This window comes from Lagenorhynchus albirostris, chromosome X, assembly GCF_949774975.1.
Source record: "Lagenorhynchus albirostris chromosome X, mLagAlb1.1, whole genome shotgun sequence".
Classification (NCBI taxonomy): Eukaryota; Metazoa; Chordata; class Mammalia; order Artiodactyla; family Delphinidae; genus Lagenorhynchus; species Lagenorhynchus albirostris.
Window position 1 is genome coordinate 89415185 of NC_083116.1, and position 24517 is coordinate 89439701.

At 50.0% G+C, this 24517-nt stretch overlaps 1 protein-coding gene across 3 annotated transcripts in view; it reads left to right on the plus strand.

The window, feature by feature from the left end:
* Positions 1-2598: 2598 nt before the first annotated feature.
* The window catches only part of OTUD5 (OTU deubiquitinase 5), a 28226-nt gene continuing 6307 nt past the window's right edge, over positions 2599-24517 (plus strand). For 2 of the 3 annotated variants that reach the window (XM_060137216.1, XM_060137217.1), the window contains exons 1-5: positions 2600-3957; positions 13752-13845; positions 21895-21959; positions 22047-22203; positions 22300-22448. In XM_060137216.1, the coding sequence (XP_059993199.1) occupies positions 3367-3957; positions 13752-13845; positions 21895-21959; positions 22047-22203; positions 22300-22448 (1056 nt within the window). In that variant the 5' untranslated portion in view covers positions 2600-3366. Of the gene's footprint in view, positions 3958-13751; positions 13846-21894; positions 21960-22046; positions 22204-22299; positions 22449-24517 lie in introns of all 3 variants that reach the window. The other variant, XM_060137218.1, reaches the window with a different exon arrangement.

Consider the following 24517-nt stretch of genomic DNA (forward strand, 5'->3'; position numbering starts at 1 on the left):
CATCAGTCAATAAAACCTGAGAGGAGAGACAAGGATGAGCACCTCCTGGCTCTGTGGGTTTGGGGGCTGGGTTGGGCTGGAGGGGTTGAAAATACTCCAATTTCAATTCCTTTTAACTAGTAGAAGGGCTGTTAGGGGAAAGGTATGGGAGGTGGATGGTTGCTGGTGTGTTCTGGAAGATGGGGATCTAGGAGAAATGAAAGAGGGTGGTCGAAGAGGTGAATCTGCAGCCAGTGACGTAGGCTAGGAGGTCCTGAGACATGCCCCATGGACATAATCTGCTCTAGCCCCCTCACTCACAGATGGGGAAACTGAGACCCAAAGCAGCACACGCTTGGTTAGAGGAGACTTGAACCCAGGCTTCCTGACAGCAAACAGCTCTGAACTGAACCCTGATGAAAAGCATCTCTCAGTTTGGCGAATTCCCCTTCCCTGTGGATGTCCCCTACCTGTATTCTCTCTTCTGGACTACTGGATATACTAGACTAGTGTAACTGAGCTCTGTGGAGCACAGAGAAGACAGACCTTGGATTCAGGTTGACCTGGATTCCAGTCCCTGGGTGAGAGAATCACTTATCTTCTCTTGCCTCAGGTTGCTAATCTGTGAAATAATCATTCATCCATTCACCAAATATTTATTAACTGCATATCATGTGCTAGCCCTAGGGGTACAAAAATGGGCAAAGTAGACATCATCTCTGATCTACAGAGGTGAGCATGGAAGGCAATTAAGCAATTACAATATAGTGTAGTAGAACCAAGATTAGTGGATTACAGAAGCATATAGATGGCAAGAGAACCTAACCTGGCCGAACAATGAGCTGAAGTTAGCCAGGCAAAAGACAAAAGAGTGAAAATGTTTTAGGCAGAGGGAACAGCATGTGCAATGGCCTGGAGGTTAGAGCGCCAGCTCAGGGCCTTGGGAAACTGAAGGGGTTCAGCACAGCTAGTGAGGAGAGTGTGAGACTGTGACGAGGGTGAGGATGTAGAAGTAGGCCAGATCACAAAAGGCCTTTGAAGCTATGATACAGATGTGGACTTCATCCTAAGGATAATGGGGACCTCTGAAGGCTTATAAACAGGAAAGTCATCGCTAGTTTTGTATTTCAGAAGGATTATTCTGGCTGTGGGGAGTGGGTTATAACCAGTCCTGGAGGGAGGAAGAACAGTGAGGAGGCTTTTGCAGTTGCCGAGTTGGCAGGTGATAGTGGCTTAGACGGGATAGTAGCAGTAAGAGTTGGAAAGTCAAGAGATTTCAGAGATAGGACTGGCAAGATTTAGGATTGACAGGTATGTGGGAGTTGAGGAAGAGGGAGCAGTCAGGGTTGACTCCCAGGTTTCTGCCTTGGGCAAAGGCTGGAGGGGGTGCCATTCATTCACTGTCAAAGGGAACATCAAAGCTGTTGAGCACACAGTAACAGGCACATAGTAAGTACTTGGTGAAGGTTAACTACAATTATTATCATAAGTTCAGTTTTAGATGTGTAGTGCTGGACAAATATTGAGTAGGGAGTGGGATACATGGATCAAGTGAGATGGTCCTGAGAAGATTCAATGTGATAATGTACACAGGCATTTGGCACAGTGTCCTAAACACAGTAAGCCCAGTAAACGTGAGTCTTCTCCTCCCATTAAATCTCAAGAGCAGAAAACACCACCATAGTCTGTTTATTACCAACACCCTTCAGGAAAGAACTTCAACTAGGGTTGGCATCTGAAGGGAGACGTTTAGGTGGCACTCAGAAGAGCTTTCTGATGGCCTGTATATGGCTTGGCTCTTAAGACTGGCAGGGAGCCCTCACCTCTCACAACAACTTCTCGGTTCATGAGCTCATCTCAACTCCATAACTACTCCCTGAGGTAGTCTGGGCAGGCATTATCATTCCCGTTTTACACATGGGTAACCTCAAATTTGAGACACAATGACCTCCTCAAGGTCATACAGTTGGTAATGGTCCACCGTGCCTGGGACTGAGGTCTTCCTGACTCCAAAGCCTGGGATTCTTTCCACTGCACTGCAGTGCAGACTAATTTATTGAGCACTTACTAGATGCCAGGCACAGCACCAGACGCTTTGCAAGCATTAACTTCTGATCCTTAAATTGGGATTATCATTGCCATTTTACAGAGAAGTAGAAATTGAGGATGGGGTGGGTGTTAAATGACTTGCCAGATATCACTCAGAAGGGGCACAGCTAGGATTAGCTTGTAGCTCTCCATCCGTTCAGTAGCAGGAATTTTACCAACCTTATTGCGAGACACCGGTTGCTGACAGAGCTGGTTTACAAACTTTGCTCGATTCAGGTAAACACCATTGGGGGGACTTGTGGGGGTGGGGAAAGGCTGTGCCGCGCCTGCGCGCTAGCCACAGGGGCGGGGAGGTCAACATGAGGGCAGCGGTGCGCCGGTGCCAGAGTGGGCGTGTCTGCTTCCCAAACACCCACTGTCCCAATGGTGCATGTCTGTCCCAAGGTTGGCCCGTTCGACTTGAGTGGTGGCATGTCTTAACCAATCACTGCAGAACCCGGCCTGTTGCCAGGGTGAAGCTGTGCCCGCCTCTCTACCGGAGGCGGATTTCTGGTGGGTGGAAACGGAAGTGATGCTTCAGGGGCTAGCTAACCTCTGGGAGTGTTGATATTTTCCAGTCAGTCCGGCTGACTGGGGCCAAGTTGGAAGCCCAGAAGGGAGGCGATTTAAAAACTCGTGCACGGGGCAGGCCACGCTGTCCTGTTGCAGTGCCCCCGCCTGCGAGTCAGAGCCTCGGGGAGACAAGAGCACGACGGGACGAAGAGGAAAGGCAAGGAACAAGGGTGCCGACTTTGACTGAAATCTGAGACAGAGGGCAGGGGAGGGCGATCGTTCGCTTCTGATTGGCTCGTGGGCATCATCGAGGACCCACGCAACCGCTTCGATTGGTTGGTGCCCTCAATTGTTGTGGCGGCGGCGAAGATTTTGCCCACGTACTTCCGAGCGAGAGGCGGGGCTGCGCCCCGGCGCGCCTGCGCAACGCCCCGGGCCCCACCCGGTAGTTCAAGAACCTGCGAGGGGGCGGGGCGAAGAGGTGCTTGTTTTGGTTCTGTTTCCTTTGAAGCCGAAGGCCGGAACGAGCATAGCAATAAACTTGCTGGGCTTGGAGAGAAGGCTACGACAAGCTCGCCGCGGTGCCTTCATCTTGGACTTCACATCCGGGTTCTCCGGCCGCGTGACCCGCGCGCCGCCGACGTTCGAAAACCGGTGCCTCGATCTCTTTATCCGGGGCCCGGCGATCCCGTCGTGCTTCGCGCACCACTGTAGCCCCCCCTCATCCGGGTCCTCTCCCGGCGTGCCCCGCGCCGAGTTTGGTGGGGGGTACTCGGCGGTGCCGCCATGACTATTCTCCCCAAAAAGAAACCACCGCCTCCCGACGCCGACCCCGCCAACGAGCCGCCGCCGCCCGGGCCGCTGCCCCCGGCGCCTCGCCGCGGCGGGGGTGTAGGCGTGGGCGGCGGCGGCACGGGTGTGGGTGGCAGCGATCGTGACCGTGACTCGGGAGTCGGCACCCGTCCTCGAGCCTCGCCACCGCCTCAGGGCCCGCTCCCGGGGCCACCGGGTGCCCTCCATCGCTGGGCGCTGGCCGTGCAGCCTGGCGCCGTGGCGGGACCCCGGCCACAGCAGGCCTCTCCTCCTCCTTGCGGGGGCCCCGGCGGTCCCGGCGGCGGTCCCGGTGACGCGTTGGGTGCTACAGCAACGGGCGTGGGCGCGGCGGGCGTGGTGGTGGGCGTGGGCAGTGCCGTGGGCGTGGGCGGCTGCTGCTCTGGGCCGGGTCACAGCAAGCGGCGGCGTCAAGCCCCTGGGGTTGGCGCGGTTGGCGGGGCCAGTCCTGAGCGGGAGGAGGTCGGCGCAGGTTACAACAGTGAGGATGAGTATGAAGCGGCTGCAGCGCGCATCGAGGCCATGGACCCCGCCACCGTCGAGCAGGTATGGGCGGGGGGTGACGGGTGACTGGGTGTGGTGGACGGGATGCCCAGACTGCGTAGGGACCCAAGGAAGGCTATTTGAGATCGCTCCAAGGGGCCTTTGTCTTCTCTCTGAGACTGGCACTCTTTTCTCTGGTAGTGGGGGTGTGAGAGACCCTATTTCCCCCGCCAAGGACTTGGGGTTAGAGGCCCCAGATAAGATGGAGGACTTAAAAGTGGGGTCTGTGATGTCTCCTAGGGCCGTAGTTGTCATTCTGGGCCCAGGGACCTCTTCGTGTAGGGCCAATAGGTAGGAACTCCCCAGGAGAGACAGGCAAGATGGAATGCCTCCTGAGAGGGGAGTTTCACGACTCTCCAGAGGACCTTGGTCTGTGTTCAGTGACTTGAGATTTCTTCTCCTCTGGGATAAGAGTTTAAGGCTTCTTCTCCAGGGAATACAAGTAAGGTGGAGATCTCAGAGATATGAGTGTCCCCAAGATACCAAAACCGTTTCAGGGGTCTGAGACACTCTATATGGGACAACCCTCTTCTCTTTCTCAGGGGGATACAGCACAGGACCATGCAGCAGTGGGGTCTGAGACTCCCTCTTCTAGAAGTCAAGGGCCTGACACACACACATACATACCCCCCTAAGATCCCCTTCCCTATGGGAACAAGGGTCAAAACCAACACCCTGGGACCAGAAAGTCTACTAGGGTACATGAGATTCATCCCCTTCTAAGTGACAAGGGTCTGTGCTTTCTCAAAGAGGTCTGAGACCTCTTTGGAGACAAGAGTCTGAATTTCTCTCTAGGAGCTTAAGCTATTTTTAAGGTCTAGACACTCGCCCCCCCAGCACCAGGCCTGAACCTTTCTTCAAGAAAATAGGACTCACTGTTTCGGATACTGGAACCTAGGATTGCCCCTGCTTATGGACTGGGGCTTTCAGAGACTGGGTCTGAAGCCTCTTCAGGAGACTGATACCCCTCCACAGAGGTCTTTAGGGGACTTTTCTCCTCAGGGAGTGGTCTGAGAATTTTCTTTGGGCATCTGAGACACTGTGCCAAGGACTCTTGAGCTTTCCCTCAAGGACAAGAGATGCATACATACCCCAGTGGCCAGTGTGTCTCTAGAGGTGAGGTCCAAGCTTCCCCCTCAAGGAACTTAAGGTACTCCTCAGGAGCAGGAGGTCTCCCCTGACCAGATTTGAGCCCTGAGACCCTTCCCTTGGGGCATGGGTAGAGTCCCTGGGGAATAGGGTTCCGCATCTCCCCTCATGAGTTTGAACTTTCTCTCAGCATACGTGTACCCCAGTTTTAGAGGCCTTTTGGGGGCATAAGATTTCATGCCTTGGGGACTTGAGCCTAAGCCCCCCTTCCACTTTGAACTAAGTCCTGCGGGCTGCTCATTACTCTTGGGGACATGGGTAAGGTGGGATTCTGGGGGAAAGAGTCTGAGCCTCCTCGCAGGGGCCTGAGCTTCCCCTCTGGGACAAGAGATCCTTCACCTTAGGGAGGGGCTTGAGCTCCCCCCTTGGGTATGAGGCTCCTCCTCCCCTCCCTTCTCCCCCAACCAGGCAATCCTTTCTCACCAGGGAGAGGGACGGGAAGTCCTCCCCAATGTGGCCTGAGGCCTCCCCCATTGGACAGAAGGACCTGGATGCTTTTCACAGTCATAAGAACTCCCTACCTGAGCCTGCTCAGGCTAGGAAGTTCTCCTTACTTTCTGTGAGAAAGGTGTCAGGTACTGGGGACATGAGGACTGAGGCCTACCCTCAAGAGCTAGGAGATGTGTTGAGTCTCTCCCTGACCCAGCTATGCTTCTAATTTCCTGGATCAGGGAAATACTCTGAGCTTTCTGAATTTCTTTCAATAAGCTTTTTTCTTCCCAGAGACAGGGAAGGGGTTTGGGACATCCCCACTGCAGGAAATTCTCCACCCACATTCCTCTCCCTCTTGGTTCAGGTAAATCTTTGTGTACTTCACGGGGGCCAGGGCCAGGGCCTGGTTTTGAGCTCCTGTTCTTGTTCCCTTTCCATGCATTACTACTTCTCCAGGCAGGATAAATCATCTGCCAGGGTGAGGACCAGGAGTTATTTCTTCTCACTGGTTGCAGTAAAGTATGCCTTTCCTTCTTCACAGAAACGAGGAGTCCCAGGAACAGAGAGAAAGTCATGTGCTGCCATGGTGACTAGAAAGACACCTCCTTACATCCCCTTTGCATCTCCTGGGCTAGGAGTCCCTCCCTTGTAATTGTTCCCATAAGAACATGGAAGTAAAGCTCTGTGGTTGCATGATACCTTCCCTTCCCAATGACGGAGGAGAGGCTTCATGTCCTCCCACTTCTTGGGACAAAGGGAGGAAGAAGATGCTTCTTTTTGCTTCACCTGGTTGAACTTGGGGATGAAAAGAGGGGAGATTCTTCCTGCAGCCCTAGGCTTAGTCCTGAACCGTCACTGGGGGCATTTGTAACCCGGAGGCCAATTAGATCCTTGGGAAAGAGGGGAGTTGTTGAGAGGGAGCCCAGATGGTGAATCTGGTCCTTGTGACTACTCAGACTTATTGTCTGTCCTGGTGCTGTTACTGTATCTACTGCCTTTAGGAGCCCTTTTGACACCCTGGGGGTCCCAGTGCTAGGAAGGTGGTGTTGTCAGGGGTTTCCTTTCCCAGGTATGGCTGCCTTGCCGAGAGTCTCCCCTCTGAAAAGAATGGCTTGAGAGCGTCCTGAGCTTGAGGACGCCACAGAGCATTTTGTGAAGGGGGCCCGTGTGCTGAAGTGGTGGGAGAGGGTGGACCTGACACTGAAGCCAGGATGCCTGGGTTCCCACCCTGGCTCTGATGGGGCTTTTCTGGATGAAGCAGAATAGTTCTGCCTGTGCTCTCTGGGCCACAGTTTTCTCTTTGGTCAGGTAAGGAGCTGGTGAGGTATTGTTTAGCTTTGGGATTTTAGGGAGCTCACACCAAAGCCCTTTGGGCCTGGAGGTGACAGGGAACAGTAGGTGTCTTTCGAGGCAGAACTGGGTTCCTCTCCTCTCTCCCCTGCCTCTGTGTTCCCTCTCAACCATCCAAGCTTGGTGGTCAGGACAAGTCGCCTGGTCAGTGTGAGGCTCAGGGTTGGCAGACAGTGATTTTTGTGGCCAGCTATGCTGTGGTGAATAAGCTCGGGGGTTGCCTGTTGGGAGACCTCTTGGATGGTTTGGAGGTAGGGTTATGTGTAGAAAAAGTTTAGGCTTTGGAGCTGGCAGGCCTGAGTTCAAATCCCAGGATCTCCTGCTTAGCTGCCAAAAGTCCACCCATGCCCAAGGTTATTGAGTGTCTGAATACCTGACCTGGCCCACCTTGGACCTTGGCTGATTCTTCTCTTGAAGTTTCCCCAGGATCATCTGGGTTCTTCCTAGGAGCCTTTGCAACAACTGATCTTTTTTGGCAAAAACCCTTCATTTGGCTTCTAGGAACCTGCTGATTCCTCTGGTGAGGAGGCAGAGTGGTATAGCAGGAAGTGGTCTCTGCCTGGGTGGTCTGGGTTTGAGTCCTGTATCTTTTGGTAGTTCCTTTTTCTGGGCCTCAGTTTCTCCATCCATAAAATGGGTAGTGGTGGGGAGGGAAGTTGTACTCATTGCTTTGAAGCTAGTTGTAATCTCTTTAATTCTCTGCTCTCTACTCCCCCCATCCATTGTGAAAGTTTTGAGTGGGACCCCTTGGCTTTGGGAGTATGCTATGAAGTTTCAAGCAGTTACCAGCTTCCCTCTCACCAGCCAGTGCTGTAGGCCTTTGTGTGTGTGTGTTTTGTTTTCTCTTGTTGTTGTTTTTATTTTTTGGCTTCACCACTCAGGATATGGGATCTTAGTTCCCTGACCAGGGATTGAACCTGCACCCCTTGCAGTGTAAGCATGGAGTCTTAACCGCTGGACCGCCAGGGAAGTCCCTATGTGTGTGTTTGTGGTTTTTTTGTTTGTTTGTTTTTTTAATTTATTTTTGGCTGTGTTGGGTCTTTGTTGCTGCGTGTGGGCTTTCTCTAGTTGCAGTGAGTGGGGGTACTCTTCGTTGCAGTGCACGGGCTTCTCATTGCAGTGGCTTCTCTTGTTGCGGAGCACAGGCTCTAGGCACGCAGGCTTCAGTAGTTGTGGCACACGGGCTCAGTAGTTGTGGCCGCACAGGCTTAGTTGCTCCGTGGCGTGTGGGATCTTCCTGGACCAGGGCTCGAACCCATGTTCCCTGCATTGGCAGGCGTATTCTTAACCACTGCGCCACCAGGGAAACCCCCTGTGTGTGTGTTTTTAACAGCTTTCTTGAGATATAATTCACACATCATGCATTTCACCAGTTCAAAGTGTACAATTCAGTGACTTTTAGTGTAGTCACAGAGTTGTACATCCATCACCACAGTCAATCAATTTTAGAACATTTTTTTCACCTCAGAAGGAAACCCTGCATCATCATCATCTCCCATCCCCTTATCCCCTCTCGGCCTCTGACAACCACTAATCTACTTTTTGTTTTGATTGATTTGTCTTTTCTGGATATTTCATATAAATGGAATCATACAACATGCAGTCCTTTGTGACTTCGTTCTTTCACTTAGCATAATGTTTTCAAGGTTCATCCATGTTGTAGCATGCATCAGGACTTTGTTTCTTTTTGTTGCAGAATAATAGAATCTTCATTTTTTAATCCCCCTCACCCCCCTACCCCAGTGGCCTGGCAGTAGGTTTGGGGCCTTTTGCTCTTTTCCGATTCCTCTGCCCTGGAGAGCTTGTGTTAGTCCTTAGCGGTGTGTCTGTCTTTTTCTCATTGGATGGGTTGCCTATGTTTAGCCCGTGGAGCAGAGCCAGTGTTCCTGGGTATTTTGGGGGAGAGAGGGGTGGTCTTGGCACCAGGCTTGCTGGGACAGAGCTGTGTAGCCCAGAATACTAAAAACCTCTTGGCCGTGGGTTCTGGGAAGACATCTGTCCATGAGCTGCCACTGCTGCTGCCATCTCCCCCTGCCTCCTCCCCGTTTCAGTGGCAACTCATTCATCAATAGACAGAGTCAGCAGCTTCCCAGGCTGGGAGGGGGGATTCCAGGCCCCTGCAGCCTTAATTCTAACCCTTTCCCTGGGGGGATGCAAACAGGGTGGATCTTGTGGGATGTGAGCATTGCCACGTTGCCTCACAGCTCACACAAGGGAGTGCTACAAGGAGGTTGTATTTGTTTCCTGTGGTTGCTGTGACAAATTACCACAAACTGGGTGGTTTAAAACAACAGAAATTTATTCTCTCACAGTTCCGGAGGCCAGAAGTCCGAAATCAGTTTCACTGGGCCCAAATCAAGGTGTTGGCAGGGCCACACTCACTCCACAGGCTCTATGGGAGAATCCAGTCCTCTTCCAGCTTCTGATGGCTACTCCCATTCCTTGGTTTTTGACCGCATCACTCTGACCTCTGCCTGCTTCTCCTCTGTGTATGGGTGGTCTTCTCCTCTGTCTGTATCAGGTCTTCCTCTGCTGTTCTAAGGACACTCGTGATTGCATTTAGATCCTACCCTGATACTCCAGGATAATCTCCCCATCGCAAGATTCTTAACCACATTTGCAAAGATCCTCTTCCTGTAGCATTTACAGGTTCCAGGGATTAGGGCCTGATGTCTTTGGGTGGTCATTATTCAGCCTTCTACAGGGGTGTTCTTGTTTCCCTTCCAGGGCGAGGAAGGGAACTCATTAAGTGCTCTCATACTGGGCAAAGTCCTATAATATTTGAGTCTTCCCAGTATCCCTATTATTGGGAGGCTTGTTATCCCATTTCACAGATTGGAAAACTGTGGCTCAGAGCAGTTCATCACATGGCTAATAATTAGTGGAGTTGGATTGAAACCTCAGTCAGTTGGGTCCCACAGCCTGCTTCAACTTCTGTTGTGCCTTTGGACCAGTAGGTTGCAGTCTTGTACCTTGGATCTCCTGGTGTCAGAGAGCTTTGCCCAACCCCTTTGTGGAGGCTCAGAGATGTGGAGGGAGTCAGCCACAGGTTCAGCAGTGGGCTTGGAAGATTCAGGGTCTGGACTTTTTGTATTTTTATTTTATTTTATTTATTTTTAATTTAATTTTTGGACTGCGCTGCACGGCATGTGGGATCTTAGTTCCCCAACCAGGGATCGAACCCTGCAGTGGAAGCACAAAATCTTAATCACTGGACCGCCAGGGAAGTCCCAGGGTCTGGATTTGACTTTCTTAGGCCTGGACATTGATGTAGCTTATGCCTGGGCCAGCTCCCACCTTTCACTTCCGCCAGACCTTCCTTCCTGGGCCATTTTCCTAAACGACTCTCAAGTTGGCACTTTCCTTGGAGGCTCCTATCCAGCTGGGGAAAGGAAAAGACTGTGCTCTGAGCTCTTGGGACTCTAAGCTCTTTTTGGAGCCCAGGACCATGACCTCCCTGTTTTCTCCCCGCAGAGGGAGAGAGAGAAGGGGTTTCAGCCAGAGCCTGCTTTAAAGGCTGCTGGTGCCAAAGGCAGTGGGTGGCTAGTGGTCTGGCCTCCAGTTCCAGGCCCAGATGCTAGTCTGGCTGCCCCAGTACCAAAGCCTTGCTTGTGCAAGGGGAATGCTCAGGCCTTCTTCGTTTTTAAGGACAAATCAGGATTTTCCCAAATGGGCTGCCAGGTACATCTCCATGCTGTGACTCATGAGGCTTCTCTTGTTGCCTTTACGCTAGGCTTTGCTGGTGCCCGAACCACAGTTCCTTTCTGCCTTTGTAAAATGAAGATAATGCTTCCTGCCACCTGAGCTGTGGTAAGGACAGTTAAATGAGGTCACCTTTTGCATCTGGCACCTGGCATGGGCAGGCATTCGGCTAATATGAATTCATCTTTTTTCTTGGCCCTGCCCTGCTTACTTGCCTAGTCCTATCCAGGACTTTAGCTCTGCTGAACTCATTGCTGGGCCTCTGGCATCCCTGGAGTGACAGAAGTGATCTCTTATCCAATTAACAAGCATTTCTGGAGGTCTTGGTGTTTTACTCCTTTACCCAGGTGGCACCTCCTCTCAAGTGCCAGCCTTAATGACTGGCCAGGTCCCTTCCTCTGTTTCACAGCACACCTGTGTTCACCTCTTTCAAAGCCCTTGCTCACACTTCAGTGTGGACATTGCCTGTTTCCCCACCCCTCTAGCAGTTCATGAATTTATCGAGGTTGAGACCAAATTTGATTCATTTTTCTGTCCTCATTGCCAGCCCAGGGTCTGACTTAGTAGCTGGTTGGTAAACCTTTGTTGGATGAGTAAGTAGGAGCCACTCTCGTCCTCTTTGATCCCCTGTCCCCTCTCGATCTCTTTTCCCCCCATCCTTGAGGGCAGGAGGTTGCTGTGTGCCCACCTTTTTTAGAACTACTTCTTCTGTCCAGTCTGGGGTTGTAGTCATAGTTGCAGCTTCCCTGCTGAAGACCCCTGGCTAGGGCAGGCGCCATGGTGCTGGGAGATGGCTGACCCTGCAGGTCAGGGATAGGGGAACTGGCTGGAGTAGGCCAGTCCAATGTGACAGCCTCAGGGCAGGAGGGACACCTGGACTGCTGGAATGTTGTACCCAAACAAGAGTTTGTGCTGTGGAAGCCCATTAAGAGCTTCCAGGTGCCTTTGTCATCTCTGGAAAGCCAGCCACACCTTCCTGGCGTGCGGGCCCTGATGATGGGGCTACTGGCTATTCCCTTGTCACCCTCTCTTCATCCCCTCCTGTCTAGCCACTCACCTGGGACTTTCTGAGGGCCTCTCAGTTGTATGTCATCTCTGTCTGTGCTGGTCTTGCCCCTTCTTCTGTTACTGATGACCACCTCACCAGTGCATGGTATGTTGTTTAGAAAGCCTTTTCAGGTCCTGAAGCCCCTCTGAACCTCTTGACAGCTGTCGGACAGATCACATATCCCCCGTTTGATAGGCTGAGGCTTGGAGAGTTCAGGTAGCTTACCTGAACTCATGCAACAAGTGAGTGACAGAGCTGGGGTTGGAACCCAGAGCTTTTTAGCCTCTAAACCCTGTGTTTCCTACTTTGCCAGGAATTTCTCTCACCTGAGCTGGCTAAAAATGGCCTGCAGAGAGGTGACCTCCTCTGTCTCATTGGCATTAGCCCAGATCCTGTAAATCCCTAGGCTGGGTCGTGTCCCCAAGGAGCAGCAGCCTTGGGATTTCTGGTCCCTAGACCTGATGCGGGCTCAGGCTGGCTTCTTCTGGTGGCCAGCAGATGGCGCGAGGAGGCTGGGAAAGATCTGCTGCTTCTGGTTCGTTTTGTTTTGAGATGGAAAACGTGTTTTAAGTGACACGGACATTATTTTTTAATAGATTTATTTTTTAGAGCAGTTTTAGGTTCACAGCAAAATTGAGCAGGAGGTACAGGGAGTTCCCATATACCCCCTGCCCCCCCACATTCAGAGCCACCCCCATAATCAGTGTCCCCCACCAAAGTGATACATTTGTTATAATCATTGGACCTACATGGACACATCATAATCACCCAAAGCCCATAGTTTACATTAGGGTTTGCTCTTAGTGTTCTACATTCTATGGGTTTGGATAAATGTATAATGATGTAACCACTGTTACAGTATGTAACAGTATGTAACAGTATGTTTCACTGCCCTAAACAGTATGTAACAGTATGTTTCACTGCCCTAAACATCCTATATGTTCCGCCTATTCATCTCTCCTTTATTTATTTATTTATTTATTTATTCATTCATTCATTCATTTATTTTTAGCCACGCCAGGCGGCATGCCGGATCTTAGTTCCCTGGCCAGGGATTGAACCCGTGCCCCCTGCAGTGGAAGCGTGGAATCTCAACCGCTGGATCACCAGGAAGTCCCTCTCCATTATTTTTTTTAAAAACATCTGAAAATACACACTTGTACAGATTCACTTAACCCCACACCTTTAGAGCCAGCTGTACTTTGGAATTCAGAAAAATTTCAGAATTTAGGAAAGTCACCTGGTATGTGTACTGTGTATTATGTAACACCTCCCGTCATAGTCAAACACCTGAATGTTTCTGCATAGAAATGTTTGAATATTCGCCTCTAGGTGGAATAAATGGGTTCTTGTCGACTCAGGTCGGATTGTGATGCTAAATGAGTTAGATAAAGACTTGATTTTAAAAGCTTTTAGAAGTTTGGAATTTTGGGTAAGGTATTGTATACCTCTTTTTACAAAGGAGGTGGTGAAGTAAAATCATCTGTAATACCAACATTTAGGGATAATATTTTGTTGTGTAAAGTCTTCCCAACTTTGTGTGCATGTGTGTTTGTATACATATGCATATATATATGTTAAATGTGTTCTATCACAAGTGACATCATACTTTGCATATGTTTTGCCTTATACAGTATATCTTGGAATTCCCTAGCTGTATGTGGAGCTCAGGAACTAGACTCTTGCCAGTCACTCCCTCCTAAACATCTCCCCTACCCTAAGTGACTAGAGGGGGTCCCCAGGTGAAACTTCTCGAGGTAGAGCCAGGTTTTCCCCCCCAGGCACTTGCTGGGTCTGGGCCTCTGGCTGCCTAGGGGAAGGCCCAACACTGGATTCTCAGCATGGTCAGCAGTGGTCAGAATACAGATGGGGCTTCTGCCCTTAGGGCAGCTGAGACCCCTCTGGGAGCAAGTCTGCTCACACAGTGACTGATTCCCTAAAAGAAAGGGTCTCCTCCTGCTTCACATGCACATAGAGTTGTCAAGCAGGGCAGAGAACTGGACCCTGCCCATTGTCCTCTCAGCCAATCATCTGGGCCCCTTGAGAGCTCAGGGGCAGGGCCCTGGGGCGAGGGTACAGGCCTTTCCTGTTGCTGACCCCCACCTCTTCCCTCCAGCAGGAGCACTGGTTTGAAAAGGCCCTGCGAGACAAGAAGGGCTTCATCATCAAGCAGATGAAGGAGGACGGCGCCTGTCTCTTCCGGGCTGTAGGTGAGTCTCTGCCTCAGCCTTCAAGGGCCTAGGGCTGCCCCTGAGCTGTGTCCCAGTTGTCAGGAGTAACCCGTGTGACAGGGTTGGGGGCAGAGTTAGCTGATCTTTTAGGGACTCCAGGCCCCAGCCTCAAGTTAGTGTCTGGCCTCTAGCCCTCAGTCATGAGGCAGTATGGTGGTATGAGAGTAATAACAGCAATAATAGTGATAAAGAAAGTAACATTACTTAGGGACAGATTTCTCTGTCAGACACTACAGGAAACCCTTTTAATTCTCCTCCAAGCTAGGTAAGTGTAGGACTATTGTTTCCAGTTGTTAGATGAGAAAAACATCTCAGAAATAGGGAATGACTTACCTAGGGTCAGAAATACATAGAACAGTCGGGAGTCGGAGTCTGGGTTAGGTTAGTCTGAGGCCTCTTAACTGCAGCACAAAGCTGTCGCCCTGGAATCATAGAACTTTTTTTAAACTTACACGAAAGAAGAATAGTGAACCCTCATGTACCCATCATTCATCTTCAAAATAATCGTTAACATATTGCCAGGCTTGTTTCATCACTACCCCACCCACTCTTTTTTACTCTTCTGAAATGAGTATTTTTAAAGCAAAACCCCATCATGGATCATCTCATTTGTAAATATTTCTGTATGTTTCTCTGACAGATAAGGGCCCTCTCTTTCTCTTTTAACATAACAAAAATGCCATTATCATACCTAACAAAATTAATAATTCCTTAATACCATCTACTATCCAGTCTGAGCTAGATCTTTGAAGCTTCTCTGGCTCTGAATCTCTGACTCAACAAGCAATTGTGAGGTCCTGTGCTGGTGTCCAAAGGAAGCTGGGAGTGTGATCTGATCCTCCCTTTGGAGCTCTGATATCTCCCAAGGAAAAGTGCCCTCCAATAGGAGCTTTGAGCTGGGAGTCAGAAGCCCTTTCTTCTAGTTCTTCCCCTGACTCATAACTTCCATTTTCCCATCTGTGAATGGTGTTGATTCTGAAGGGCTCATTGAATCCCTTCTGGGTCTGCTATTCTCTTAGTCTGTGCAGACCCATCATGTCTGTTGGTGGGCTGGACTGACTCAGGCTCCACTTCTGGCTCTACCACTGATTCTTGGTGTGCCCCTGGGCAAGCCCCTCTTTTTTCCCTGAGCCTGTTTTCTGTATCTCAGGTACCTGTGTACCATGAGGCTAAAAGATGTCGTGTTATAATGGTTAAATGAGATTACTTTAGTAAATCCCTTTAGTGCCTGACTTGGTAGACTCTCATGGAACAATAACATTGATAAAGCTTGAGTGCTATTATTAGTGGTGCCTCAGAGCCACAAATGTTTGAGTGGGTGAAAGTAAGTTAGGTGGGGTGACTGGTTGCCTCCCTATTCTACCAAGCAGAAGAGGTAATGGAATCTGCAATGGAATGGAATCAGGCAATGGAATCTGCTGGGCTGGGAAAACTCCAACCTTCCTATCCCTGTGGCTCAAGTCCATGTTCTCCCTGGGATGTTTCCTAGAGAAAGAGCTAGGTTTGGGGGCATCTTGGACCAAAGGAAGGCAAAAAAAGAAGACGTGGGGGCCCATGAGGTGTTAGGCCTGTGCCGAGACCTTAGGTTGAATGTGGGCTAAGCAAGGCTGCTGGTGGAGTGAGGGTCCGAGAATGCAGCTGGGCATCTGGATCTTGGGTGGTCTTTGAGGCAGACCTTGGGCCTGGTGAGGACCTGGCTTGGCAGTAACCCATGTCAAGAACAAAATTTAAGTGTGTGTCCATCTAGCTGTTCTCCCCAAACACCTTCTGACCCTTCCCCCTCATTGGGGCCTTCCAGTAAGGGGCCTAAGTTTACAGGAAGAGCTGACCATGACAGGTTGAAGGCCTTTCCCTATCAGCACTATGGCTACACATTTCCTCTGACTGGGCTGCCCTTGGGTTTTCTTCGTAAAACCTCAGAAGCCCCACAGTCTCTCCCTGAGAAGTACATGATCCCCGGGTCTCTAGGCCTCACCTTGAGGTTTCCCTGGGGCAGAGTGCACAGGACATGTGCCTGGGAAGGGGACTTTATCCTCAAGCTTTCTGCTGCCCCTTTGCTTCCAGCCTAGCTTGGGACAGGGACAGGTGGTAGTTACCCTAGGCTCTGGTGAGAAGGGCTACAGGCTGCCACATATTGAATAGTAGAAGGACCACGTAACTGAGGGCTGGAATTGGAGGGGGGACCAACATAGAGACCACTCTGTCGTTCCTTGACCCCGAGTGATTGCTAGGCATTCCTCAGGGTGCTTCAGGTTCACCTGCAAAATTGCGATCATTATCCAATGAGACAGGTGAGAAGATTGAGGCTCAGGAAAGGGAAGTGACATGCTCAGGGTCATTAGTGGCAGAACTGCATGGGAACCAAGAGGTGTCCAAAGGACACATTCTTTCTATGACCCTAGGGAAGCCCTAGCTTCTTAGCTTAGCTGTCAACTGGCTGGGTGACCTTGGCTTTATTCCTTGACCTCTCTGGGTCTTACTTCTTCCAGCTAGGAACCTGTGGTCCTCTACTCTTAGGAATCCTGAGGCAGGTGGGTTTCTACCCTCTGTTTTACCTCTGAGGTCTGGGTGTCCCCAGTGTGAACCAATATCCACTGCTTGTGCCCAGTTCTCTTTTCCACAACCACCTGTTGGGAACTCATGAGCATTGGCACAGGCTTGGGTGGAGTGGAATTGGGAGCCTGGGTCCCAGAGGTATCCTGTGGTCCACCCTGCCCCTGCTATGCTCAGATAACCTCCTCCTGGAAACGTGAGTCTGCATCTCTCTTCCCTCCCTCTCTCTATATGGCTTTGACTCAGCAAAAACCTCTGGCCCTGGCCCTGGCCCTGGTCTTGGCCTTGGCCTCAGCCTCTGTGGGCAGAGTGGCAGCCACATGTGCGTGTGTCTGCGTGGGCCTTGGGGATACAGCTGGGACTGTGCACGTTACAGTGATGGGGCCCAGAAACATTAGCGAGGCCCACTGCTCTGGACCTTTTAGTCTTGGAACATGGACTATCAGCATTGGAGGAATGGATCTTAGATCAATTTTGACTCTTCTATAAAAGGGAAATAGGCCTTAAGAGAAAGTCAGGGCCTTATTATCTAGGTCACACAGCCAGTATCAGAACATTGGTGTTTGAGGTTGAACCAGGCCAGAAGGAGAAGAATCCCATGGGCCACCATGTACACCAGCTTCTGTTGACCTCTCTCTGCCCTGCCTCCTTCAGTGTTCCCATCTTTGCAGTGGGCATTTTATTTATCTATCTATCTATCTATTTATTTATTTATGGCTGCATCGGGTCTTAGTTGCAGCGCACGGAATCTTTCGTTGTGGTGCGCAGGCTCTCTATTTGTGGCATGCAGGCTGCCCTGCGGCATGTGGGATCTTAGTTCCCCTACCAGGGATCAAACCCACGTCCCTTGCATTGGAAGGCAGATTCTTAACCACTGGACCACCAGGGAAGTCCTGCAATGGGCATTCTTGAGTAGAGGAGCAGGCATCTCAGAGACCAGGCTATTGAGAGGGCTGAGTTCTGCTGTCTCCCCCGCTGAGGGTGTGCCAGTTGGGGTAGCTGGGGCCACAGGCCAGGTATGCACCACAGCTGCTTGACAGGCAGGTGAGGCCTTATTTTTGGTTCATCTCCTCAGTGGGGCCAGGGTTCCCACTGGGCCAGGAGAGAAGCAGGGAATAGAGCAGGTCCTGTCTCCCCCTACTGCTTTGTACACACATTCGTGTGGTTTGTTTTTAGATTTCCCTGCACACACCAAGCTTCCTTTTCTGTCCTCAGTGGAACTCGCTGTGGCTCTTCCAGCAGGCAGGTAGGCAGGCAGGCAGGCAGCAGCCTGGTAGGGAGGTAATCCCCAGGTGCCTCTAAAACAAATTGTAGGGCCTTGTACTTAAACTCTTTATTTATTTTTTTAAAAAATTTATTACTATTATTTTTGGCTGCACCATGCAGTATGTGGGATCTTAGTTCCCCGACCAGGGATTGAACCCATGCCCCCTGCAGTGGCAGCATGGAGTCTTAATCACTGGACCTCTAATGAAGTTCCCCTTAAACTCTTTAGAGAGTCCAGGCTCTCCTGTCTTGCTCTTCCACATAATTCCTCAAAAAACAGTGACTACATTTTGGGGGACCTTCCCCCAGGCAGCAGGGGAGGGAGGTTGAGACAAGTCTGTTAGAGCTATTGGCTATTCCCCGCTTCCATCAGGCCCCGTGGCAAAGGCTAGGAAGGAGGTGTGGAGGGGTCCTCAGTTTGTACAGCCTCATATCTTGTCCAGCCTTCAGTCTTTCCTGGTTGGTGGCAAGGGCATCTACTTGTTGGATGCGATAGTTCTCTGCAGTTGTGAGGGTTGTTGTGTGGGTATTTGGCCTCAGGGAACATCTTTGGCAGGATCTGCTGGTTGTGTGCATGCACATACGCATTTCTATGCTGGTGTCTCTGTATGCTCAGAGAAAGGACAGAAGTAGGGTGTGGGGAGGGAAAGTTCATGCTGACCTCTGTGGCCCTAGTGAGGGGTACAGCCCCTGATATCTGTAATCTCTGCCCACTTTCAGGCCTTTCCTGCGTTCCAGCTGATTCCTGCTTGTGCTGGTGGGGAAACTGAGGCAGTCAGGATCAGACCTGGCCTAGAGAGTCAGGTGGCTAAGGTGATAGCTGGATTGGGAGTGGTGGTAATGTCACCTGGGGCATCAGTGCTTGAAGTTACCAGTTACACCTTGAAAGCTTGGCCTCTCCTTCAACCTCCCAAATGTGTGACCTTGGGCCAACTATGCCACATTTCTGTACCTCAGTATCTGTCCTGTGGAAAGTAGGGTTTTTTTGGGTAAGAATGGAATGAGTTAGAATGTGAAAAGGCCTTGGTGGAACCAACTGTAGTATGGTACTGAGGATTTCTGAGCCCTATTTGGGTTGGGGACAGAGGTGAGGTAGTGGGGACCCCCTTTCAGCTGGACTCCGGGAGGGGAGAGCAGGTGCAGATTGCCAAGTGCAGTGTCAGCAAGAGGAGGAGTTTCGGTTTCTATCAAAACAAGTGCTGTGAATTCCCCTACCTCTGCAGGACCATTGGGCCCTTTCCCTCCACCTTAGACTCCACAGGGAAATCCAGCTCAGCCCCTGGTTCCATGTGCCACCTTCTCGGGAGGAGGAGGGCTTTCTGGAGGACAGAGGTAGGGCTGGCAAAATCAGACAAGCATCTCCTGAGTGAGGATTTCTGTGTTCTTAGCCCTGCACTGGGTGTTTTTCCTGCCTTATGTCATTCAAAAGATCCTTCTACTCTCCCTCATTGGCAAGGTACTGTTGCTCTGTTTCCTTGGTTCAGAGATGCACATTTTCTTACATGTTGATGATCCCCAAACTAGGGTACATCTTATAACCAGTGAGGTGGGTTCCCCCCTCCCAAAAGCTGTGATTAAATACATGTACCGTAGAGAAGGTGGTATTTTACATTTTATAGATAAGTAGAGAAGGTCATACTTCGCCCACATGTAAGGAACCCATTTTGTGAGGCCTGTTTGGTTGCTGAAGATTTGAACTATAGGCACAGAATGTAGGCTTGTGGACCTTTGGATTCAGCAAAGGTAGAGAACCAGTTCTGCCTTCATGAGGAGGGACAACCTAGACTTTGAGTTTGGGGCTTTCCTCTGGCTGATGAAGTGCAACAGAAATGAGGAAGGGCTTAATAAGTGGTTCCGGTGACATTCTAGCTGACTTGTGGGTGGCTGGCTATCTGAAGGAGTCATCGTCCTCCTTATGACAAACAGGAGCCCTGTCTCTTAAACACCTAGTATGCTTTAGGTGTTCGGCAGACCATCCCCGTAGTCTTAACAACGCCCCATGAGAGGAAGAGGAGTTATCTCCCCCACTTTATGGATAAGGACATTGCAGCCCAGAGTGGTTAAAGGCCTTTTCCAGTGCCACATAGCTTGGTAAAAGGCCTTTTCCAGTGCCACATAGCTAGGAGGCAGAAGAGCCTTTCTGTCAGGCAAAGGAGTCAGTGACAGGGCAATGGGGGGACCCTCATGGGAAGGTTCTCCCCCAACTCCCTTCCCTGTCTACGGTCTCCCCTCTTTCCCCCAACTTCTTGCATCTGGCATCTAGGTCGGGTAGATCTACCTCCCAGGCCTGGAAATGCCTGTTGACCCTTCCCTAGGAACATCTCAGCCACCTCCCTGAGCCTGATAGACCAACCCCTATTTTTTAACCCCTTCACTCCTGTCTCAGTTCCTGTTTACTGCAGCTGCTGACAGCACTGCCTCTTTGGCACCCCAAGTTTATTCTACAGAAATAGCTCCTCGGGCAGCTCCGGCAGCCACAGCGGGTTCTGTGGTCCTGGCTTCTAAGAAAGGCAGCGACAGGGGGCCCCCAGCCTGTGCACAGGGCATGTGACTTGCTGGAAGTGCTGCTGGGGGGTGGGGCAGGGGAGAGTGTGGCCGCAGAACCCACATCCTTGTTTACATCGGTGAAGGGACTACCCCTTCGCGCCTTCACAGCCCCCACTCCCCATCCCTCTCAGGTCTCTGCACCTCCAGGAGGACGTGAGACAGGCATGGGCCCCGTTTTCTATCTCAGAGCGGCCTTTTTCTCCTTATCTCACATAACCCTCCAGGGAAGGAAGGGGAGGGCAGCGAAGGCGTTCTTCTAGCGATTCTTCACAGAGGTAGACTGGCTGTCATGGAAGAACTCTGCAGTGTTCCCTGCAGGACCTGCCCCTGCCCCTGCCCCAGTGCCCCAGGGAGAGCCCGTCAGAGCAACGGTCTGGGGAGACAAAGGGAAATTCCCTCTTCGTCTTAGCCAGTGGACATAAGGCGTGCCTCATCTTCAAGCCCACTTTAATTTCTCAGGGAGAAGGCTCCCTGGCTCCCGCAGCCTTCCCATCCACTCAGCAAACTGTTCCCAATTTCTTGCACTGCATCAGGCTCTGAGCTGGGAGTGGACTTGGATGTGAACTGCCCTCTGCCCTCAGTGGGAACCCAGTGTGATCAGGCAGATGAAGTCTGTACGCACCTTTGATAAATCTGGTGATAAGAGGTGCTCTGGAGGGTGGGGAACTGTTTTAAGAATACATTGATATTTGATAAGTAGGCAGACAAGGAGGATGGAAATAATGTCTTGAAAAGGGAACAGCATGTTTGAACATCCTTAAGTGAGGCAGAGGGAGCCTAGTTCTTATTGTGACCAAAACCCTATAATGCCTGGACCATTTGGGCCACAGGCTGCCTTTCCTGAATTAAGCTTAAGTTAGGTGCATATGTGTCTTATCTCTCTTATAGAATACATGCTTCTTGCAGATAGGGGCAGGATTTTACTCACCTCTATCACCTTCACAGTACTGCACGTTCAGGCCCCACTACAGGAAAGGGGGCTCTGAGTGACTGCTCTGTCCCAAACCCAGTGCTAGTCACTTCACACCTGTTATCTCATTAATCCCACGAGAGCCCTGCCAGGAAGTCATCCAGCTCCATCCCATGTTACACGTGAGGCATATGAAGGTCAGAACACTTGGGTCATTTGCCTCTGGTCATTTTGCTCACTAGTACCTAGCAGAATTGGGCTTAGAGCCCAGTTGTTTTTCTTTTCCTTTCCTTTCCTTTTTTTTTAACCTTTTAAAGGCCATACTGACTCCTGAGAGTCAGGAAACTGAATTATAGAATTGAATCTGTCACAGACTTGACTTCTGTGTGACCTTGGTCAAGCCACAAACTCCCCGAGCCTCAGTTTCCTCATGTGAAAAGTGAAGGGGGTGTATGTGGAATTGAAGGTGCTTAAGGCCACTTAGGGATTTAAAATGTTTGTTGACAAAGTCATCTGCTCAAGAGGCCTGTGGTTGTGTCCCTCTTACCTGTACTCTTGTTCTTAAAGACTGTCCCTGCCTGCCTCTATTTTCATGACCCTATTCCAGCCCACAAGGCCAAGAACTCTCCATGCCTTAGGGTAGGAAAGGGCATTTCCCTGGCCCCCAGCCCTCCACCCCCAAGGATGTTCTGTGACTCAGAACTCTTCTTTGGTGGCAGCTCTGACCCCAGCCTCTCCTTCTGTCCCCACAGCTGACCAGGTGTATGGAGACCAGGACATGCATGAGGTTGTGCGAAAGCACTGCATGGACTATCTGGTGAGACTTTGCAGAGACCTTGGGGCGGGGGCAGAGTGGGAGGCTCTCTTCTCCACATAGAGCTTGCTCCTCTGATCTATTCTGCAGATGAAGAATGCCGACTACTTCTCTAACTATGTCACAGAGGACTTTACCACCTACATCAACCGGAAGCGGAAAAACAACTGCCATGGCAACCACATTGAGATGCAGGCCATGGCAGAGATGTACAACCGGCCCGTGGAGGTGTACCAGTACAGCACAGGTACTTCTGTGGTGTTGGTGAGCGACTGATCACGCCTGGTCCGAGCCTGCCCCACCCAGCCCATTGTGGATGCTCCCTCCTTCTCTTTCTCTGCAGAACCCATCAACACATTCCATGGGATCCATCAAAATGAGGATGAACCCATCCGTGTCAGCTACCATCGGAATATCCACTACAATTCAGTGGTGAATCCTAACAAGGCCACCATTGGCGTGGGGCTGGGCCTGCCATCATTCAAACCGGGGGTAAGCAGGTCCCCATGCCCAGAATGGATGCTGGATATAGAGACCAGAAATCTCTGTTGGAGTTTCAGTTTTGCCCCTAGCCCACAAAAATATCCTGTCCCCTCTCTGAGTCGCCCGTAAGGTCTCACCTCTGTGAAGTTAGGAAGTTACCCAAGGTGATCTCTCAGGGCTCATTCTGTGGTCTTGGTTTGCCTGTCTGAGCTGGTTCACCCATCTTTTGTGCCTGTTAAGGGTTGGCATCTGGGGATATGGAGTCACACTTGGGAACTGTGAGCCAGGGCTTGGTCTGGGTGTCTTGGCACCCACATGGATCCTCCTCCGAACCTCAGCAGGTACAGACAACTGTGGTCACAGAGACTTGGAGTGTAGGCCTGGCCCCACAACTTACTGGCTTGGGACCTAAGGCAGATTGTACAAGTAATTTGACTTGGTAGCTTGGCCGATACAGAAAGTGCCTAACACTGGGCCTGGTGCCTAATAGGTGCTCAGAAAGTGGCAGTACATTTTCTCAGCACACAGTGACAGATTCTGATTCTCTGTCTCATAAACAGTTGTCTGCTGGGGATTTTGGTATCTTCTATTCAGGTTTCACTTCCTACAAACAGAAAGTGCTCCTGCCTCATTTTAGGAAACACACCCTAACACCAACACACCCTCTAGCATAAAGGTTTTTTGGTTTTGTTTTTTAAATTTTTAATCTCAGAACAGTTTTAGATTTATGTAATTATTGTGATTATAGAATTCCCATATACCCTCCTATGATTAACGTATTAGCATAGTGTATTTGTCATACTTAATGAACCAATATTGATATATTAACTAAAGACCATATTTCTGTGACAGTTTTTCTGAATTTCCTTGTTTTTGATCTGTTTACAGACTCTATAGTTTTGCCTTTTCTAGAATGTCATATAATTGGAATCATAACAGTATGTAGTTTTTCCAATGGCTTCTTTCAAGTAACACTGTACACTTAAGATTCATCCGTGACTTTCTGTGGTTTGATCATATGTATCTTTTCTTTTTCCTTTTGTTAAAAATGTGAGTGCCCTAAGTTTTTTTTTTAGTAGACTTGTTTAGAATAGCTTTAGATTTACAGAAAAATTGAGAAGATAGTAAAGAGTTCCCATATACCCTGCTCCCCCTTGCACACATTTTTGCTATTATTCACATATCAGATGACTGTGATACATTTGTTACAATATATGAACCAATATTGACACATCATTATTAACTAAAGTCATAATATCTCCTTAGGCTCCCCTGTCTGTGATGGCTTCTCACACTTTCATGTTTTTGGTGACATTGACAGTTTTGAGGAGTACTGGTCAGCTATATTGTAGGATGTTTCTCTTTCGGAATTTGTCTGATGTTTTTCTCATGATTAGACTGGGGCTGTGGGTTTCAGGGAGGAGGATCACAGTGGTAAAGTGCCATTCTCATCACATCATATCAACAGTGTATACTGTGAACGTGATTTATAACTGTTGATGTCGACCTTGATCATCTGGCGGAAGTAGCGTTTATCAAGTTTTCTCCACTGTAAAATTAGTCTTCCCCCACACCACCCCCTTTTCCATGCTGTACTGTTTGGAAGGAAGTCATTTACAGCCCACACTTAAGAAGTGGGGTTAGGGAATTCCCTGGCAGTCCAGTGGTTAGGACTCGTGCTTTAACTGCCGAGAGCCCGGCTTCAATCCCTGGTTGGGGAACTAAGATCCCACAAGCCGCACAACACAGCCAAAAAAAAAAAAGAGGATACACTCCATCTTCTTGAGAGCAGAGTATCTACATAAATTATTTGGAATTCTTCTGCAAGGGAGATTTGTCTCTTATCCTCCATTATTAATTTATTCAATCATTTGTATCATTGTGGACTGATGGGTATATCTTTAATACTTTTACACTTTGGGTTATAATCCAATAGTATTTTTATTTGATGCTCAAATTTTTCCAATTTTGGCTATTGGGAGCTCCTTTTGTTGGTTCCTGCATCTCTGACATACCCCCATCATTGTGGTGGTGTGTTTTGGGAGCGCGGGGTGTTTCTTGGTTTGTTCGTTTTTCTT